At 39.0% G+C, this 6,000-nt stretch overlaps 1 protein-coding gene across 1 annotated transcript in view; it reads left to right on the plus strand.

Annotated features, from left to right (window-relative positions):
- tusc3 (tumor suppressor candidate 3) overlaps positions 1–5,572 on the plus strand; it is a 66,414-nt gene extending 60,842 nt beyond the window's left edge. Inside the window, exons 9-10 of the mRNA XM_035183491.1 lie at positions 2,928–3,018; positions 5,353–5,572. Of these exons, the coding sequence (XP_035039382.1) occupies positions 2,928–3,018; positions 5,353–5,368 (107 nt within the window). The 3' untranslated portion in view covers positions 5,369–5,572. The remainder of the gene's footprint in view (positions 1–2,927; positions 3,019–5,352) is intronic.
- Positions 5,573–6,000: the final 428 nt, after the last annotated feature.

Raw genomic sequence — 6,000 nt, forward strand, 5'->3', positions numbered from 1 at the left:
ACAGGGCAGAAATAAATAGAACTTCCGAAAACCAAAGTGTAAACAAAACCTTAATAACTATTCTACCACTGAAACAAAAGCACAAACAAAATCAACACCCCCGTTCCTTGTGTGTCAATTCAGAAATGTTTCGACAATGTGTGACATTGATATTTTAAACAGTGTTTGTATGTGAAATGATAAATAAAAATAAATTAAATTAAAATACAAACTAAAAGAAACTGAATTGCATATGTTCATGATTCACTTCAAAATCCTTCAGATATTTTATAAACAACAAAAGTCTGGTGACAAATGCACACAATCTACAAACATGCCCACACAAATACCCAACCAAAGCAGGTCTACTTTCATGTTAAGAACTTGCTCCCAGAGAAAGATAAAGTGAGGAGATGAATGATATTTCTGCCTTTGCTCTGTTATTGAGGTTTTGAATAGGCTTATATTTGCCTTCGCCAACAAGGTTATGTCTTCATTGCTGCGTGTTTGTGTTTGTTTGTTTTTCGAGCGGGTCCTGATGAACAGGCTGATCCAGGATTTTCTTTTCACTTTCTATAACACAGCTCCAACACGGCGGTAGCCTTGTTGGAGGTTTGCACTCTCAGAGCGGCCTTCTAGCTGGTGATGCATTATGTGTGATGCTATAAAGTTAACTGTTAAAATGGCAAAGAACTGGGAAAGTGGAATTTACCCACAATTTATCCACATCGACATTTGTGATTGGGTGAAGAAACAATGCATTGTGGGCGACTGCATCCAGAGGTTGAGCTACTTAAGCCAGTTACTAATCAGAGAATTAATTGTTAATAACCATTTAGCATCAATTATCTATTCACACGTGTCTCCCAATGAGATACAATAGGTTTGACTTAATGTGTTTATTGGCTTCCTGCTGCTTATGGAAATGTAAATTCATTTTTTTCTCCATGCCAATATATCGTGATTTGAATTGAGCCAAGTCATGCAGTCAAAAGAGGAATTACCACCTTTGTCATTGAGGGAAATCATTCAGCTTAAACAACTTGTCATTTCGCCAAGGTCATAAATCTCTTAGCATATTAGCATGCTTAGTGTGTGTGTATGTGTGCGTCTCTCGGGCATAATTGATGAGCTATGGGAAATACATCCCACTATGCTTAATGAAGATACACAGACGTTTTGTCTGACACACACACGCACACGCACACACAAGCACATACGTAGATGGAGATGTGGCAACACTGGGGACACACAGGCTCTCCCTGAGGACACACTCAAATATGCATTGGTCTCAATCAAGTCACTCAGTCAGTGTCACTCATTCACACACACACACACACACACATTTGTATCACAGCACTTATTCTATTGAATTAGTTATTTTCATAAGCTTTATTTATCCTCAGGTCTCTCTTATCACCCCCTAAAAATAATATATTATGAGTGTTTTTCAGTTGACAAGAACAGAAGTAGAAGATAAAACACACACAGACACTGATTACCAAGTGGTGGTCTCCTGTGTGTTTGCCTATTTAAGTGTGTGTGCCTGTGGTAGATGGATTAGGGCCTGACTGTCATATCAATCGCTGTCACAGATCCACAGCTCTAATACAGCAAAAGACACACTCCCTACTGAGGTGTGTGTGTGTGTGTGTGTGTGTGTGTGTGTGTGTGTGTGTGTGTGTGTGTGTGTGTGTAAGAATTGAATTGTAAATGGAAGATATGCATGGGAAGGGGGCAGTTATGGAGGTGACAGTGAGCGATGGCAGCAAACAGTCTTAAACGTAGAGTGCATGCATTACAGATGACACAACACAGACACACAAAGGGTGAAATCCTGAAGATGAATGACGGCACATACACACACACACACAGGGTGAAGTCTTAAAGATGAATGACGGCACACACACACACACACACACACACACACACAGGGTGAAGTCCTAAAGATGACTGACAGCACATACACACAAATTGACACTGAGAATCGGTTTTACATTTTCGCAGCCAAATCATTTGACTTTTCTGACGTCTCCTCTCCTCTCTCTACCTCCCTCTCTTTTTCACACATGTATAGACACACACACACATACATCCGTGCACACTCTGAGAACAAGCACATATCTCACTGTTTAGTCTCCAGGAGAGGTCCTCATCCTAATCCCTGATTAACAATATCAGACGGTGGTGACAGTTTAATTTAACACGGTGCTTCTCGAGGATTAGCTGCTACATAAGGGGTGTGTGCATACACTCACACGCCCACACATACAAACACATGCGGACTAAAGATCACGCTCATGCTTATGTATACTTGACTTTAGAATAGCCACGGAGGAAATTAAATGATAACAGCTGCAAACACAAGTTTCTGCAACACCGCAAGTTTGATAAAGAGAACGAGGCTTATACAGTATGTGGAGGGATTCTCAAAATAAACATAAATGTTAAAGGGTTTTGGCACAAGAATACGCACCAGGTACTGTCTTTCTATGTTATCTTCCACAAGTTAGTATGGGGGCCTGCGTAAGTGCAAACTTGTGGTGGAGCCACCGACAGGGAGAGAAGAGGATGTTTTCGGTATATACTGTGTGTACACCCTGCAAGCACATTCAGTTTTTAACAGAGATCAAACAGCGAGTTGCATCAGCGGTTATAATGTGCGTGAAATTATTTAAATTGATGCCTTTAGCCTGGAATCAAATATTCTCACAGGCCATTGTCTTATAATTATTATACATATATCAGGACGTCTGCAGGACCTGCAGAAAGTAAGACAAAATATGTAAATTCAAAAACATTGCGGGGCATTGTAGAAACTTATAGATCATGGTGAAGTTTCATGTATTGTCTGTTTTTTAACTTGATGGTCCATTCTGATACTGTCATTCTAACCAGAAACTGTTTCTTGTGTGTGTGTGTGTGTGTGTGTGTGCGTGCCTTTGCAGTCATCTGCCTGGTTGGCCTTGGCCTGGTGGTGTTTTTCTTCAGCTTCCTGCTCTCCATTTTCAGGTCCAAGTACCATGGATACCCTTACAGGTAACTATAGCAACGATTAGCACTGTACAGATGCCCACACAAGTTCCACCAGCTTCCTCGACAGTTACTTAAACACAATATACAAGAATACAGTGATTCTTAAAAAAGAATTCAAACTTATTACAAACATGGTGCCAAAACAGGATCCATCAGTTTCCATTATTTGATTTTAAGACATTTCTTCGACTGAGAACTTTGAAACTTCCAAGTTCCTCCTCGACTAGTTCTTTTGTTATACCTCTTTACACCAAAGTTAGCAGATATACGCAGGTTTCTCAAACGCTGATAAACCTGCAAAAAAAACGGCGATTGATTCTTTTCCAATTACCAGTCAGAGAGTTTTCCTTTCTGTTTTTACCCTGGGTAAGTTATGTTTAAGTTCTCTCACACACACACATACTCACACCTGTCACAGAGAAGCTCTCTCACCTCGCTGTCTTGCCAGTGCTGCATTTTGCAAGACATGAAAAATTAAAGCTGTTGCACGTCGTTTCCAAGATGTAAAAAAACAGAATGTAACACAGCTTCATGGTTAGTTATGCACCAATGCCCGGCAGTTCAATGCACGTCATAACGTTGATCAGTAAAGGCGCAGCATCAGTGTCTAGACTGCCAAAATAAAGACGAGGAAGAAATTAGCACGTTTAACCGGGTGTCATGTTTCCATCTGTGCCGATGCCAATTAAAATCCTGTGTCTACTGCAGAGTCATTTTGCCGATTGCATCCACTCTCATTGCCGACTAAAGCCAGATGTCAGTGGGTTTTTTGACAAATTTGAAAAGGGGCTTTACGGCTAAAACTTCCACAGAGATTTGCAGCCTGACTTTTAAGATTCACCACGTTTCCTTGAGCTTTTGCTGTACACTCAATATATTTTAAAATCATGGATGTTTTCTGTAGGTCGTCATATACAGTAGTTAGACGTGCTTTGACAATAAAACCCAGTCAAACCCTGTAGCTTAATGAGCCAGATTTGAGCTAAAGGTCGCGACTACATACCATAAATACCCTGCAACTCTCCAGAGTGTGGGTCCACCAGCTCTGGAGCACCTGTAGGATATAACGGCTCAACAATAGCACACACACCAAGCTGCATGCACTCTCCTCCGCTGCAACAGGGCAGATCATTTATAGTTGTGACCTTAAGCAAAGACTCAAATTGATGGAAATTCTAGCTGTTGTTTATTTAAACACTTTATTTGAAATGTTTGTAGTAGCCAAATAGTTTTCTAATAAAAAGAAGGACCATGATTTTCTGCATATTCAGTTGATCTGCTGTGCACAGAAAGAATCTCCAGGTTTCACTAGCTGTAAATTATCTGAAAGTTTTTACTTAAAGTAAAGAGTAAACTGAACTATTTCTGTGCTCACTACATTCTCAACAAAATTGTTGAGTTGGATCCAGGAAACTCGTGATGGACTTAAGAAAGAAACTATCTGAAAATACCCAGTTCTACAAAAAGGAAATTGTTACCTTGAGGGCCTGTGTTTGAGGTCAGAATTGACTCTATTCCTCAGTTTAACAATGCAATAAAGAACATTTTACACCAAAATTCAACTGAAATCAGATTTTTGAAGCGTCGAAATTTATGATACATTTTTAAATCCTACAAACAAGTGCAGCATATACTCAACATACTTATCGTTTTATATGAGACATAAACCTTTAAAATATATATAAAGAAATACATTTTGTTGTCAGTACCATCTCTGCAGTCACGTATTAAGTTAAAGTTCATGTGTGTTTAGTGTGTAACAATTTAGAAATTAAATTGCTAAATACTTGCCAGAATATCCATTTTTAAATTGATGTTATTTACATTTGACTACGACTTCCTATTTATTAGTAAGTAATAAGCAATAATAAGCATTAATATTCATAATAACTATTTATATTATTATAATGTGCTTTACCATAAGTGAGATTACACGTTTGAAAAACTGTTAATGAAATTTAAATATAGAGACATCTCAGATATAATTTAAGAATCATTTTCCAGTAGTAGTAAGTTTTGAGCAACTTAAACAATGACTCCGACACAGGCAGCCTAACCTTCTCAGGCAAGTCCTATATAGATACACATGTACATCCATATATATATGTTTCCTTTCCTGAGAGCAGAGGCATCTTCAGCAAGAATATGTTTAGCAGCTCTTTTTATTTATTTATTTTATTGCTTAAGATGTGTTGTGTTATTGTGCAACAAAATCCAAACCCCCCCCCCAAAAAACACCCTATTTATATCTGTTCCTTCCTCTCCTCCTCCTCTTCTCTCCTTTCTTTCTCTTTTATCCTTCTACGTTCTACCTTTTAATGGCCCACTGTCTCCCAGCTTCCTTATTAAGTGAGGAAACGACAGAAGAGGAGGTCAGAGGGTGATGAAGAGGCAGAATGTCAGCAGAAGAGGAGCCGAGAAGATACTTGAAGAAGAGGAGGCAGTGTTCTAATTGAGTCTAGAGTTGTTGTTGTTTTGTTGTTTTTTTTAAATCGACTGCTATCATCGACTTTGCAAACTGAATACAAAATAAATTATTCCCACTGACACTGGAAAATAATTTGTCCTTTCTTTATGGTTGAATATTGTGTGTGGGTAGATGCAGTGTGATGCTGTTTTTAATCCACGTTCTGGATCATATTTATGAAAACTGGTGAAATGAGAGGGAGAGAACTGAAGCCACATGGTGAGGTGGATGTTTAAGGATGGGAAGAAACAGTGAGTACGACATTTTGTCAGCAGGAGAAGGTAAAGTGTTATGATGAGTTGGTAAACTTACTTAATGTGATAATGTTTTAACTGTAACCCTGTCGCTGATGATTAAGTAATCATGAAAAGACACTGATGGTGGATATAAATAAGAGAATTTGGGGCTTTGACTCCTTGGGATGTCATCGAGGTTGAAAGTGGGCGTGGTTGCATAGAATAAGAAACCCCCACCCTGGGTTCTCGAGATGATTGGCTGGTAAGAAGAGGCGGAGAAAG

The sequence above is a fragment of the Hippoglossus stenolepis genome, chromosome 2 (genome assembly GCF_022539355.2).
Source record: "Hippoglossus stenolepis isolate QCI-W04-F060 chromosome 2, HSTE1.2, whole genome shotgun sequence".
NCBI classification, from domain to species: Eukaryota; Metazoa; Chordata; class Actinopteri; order Pleuronectiformes; family Pleuronectidae; genus Hippoglossus; species Hippoglossus stenolepis.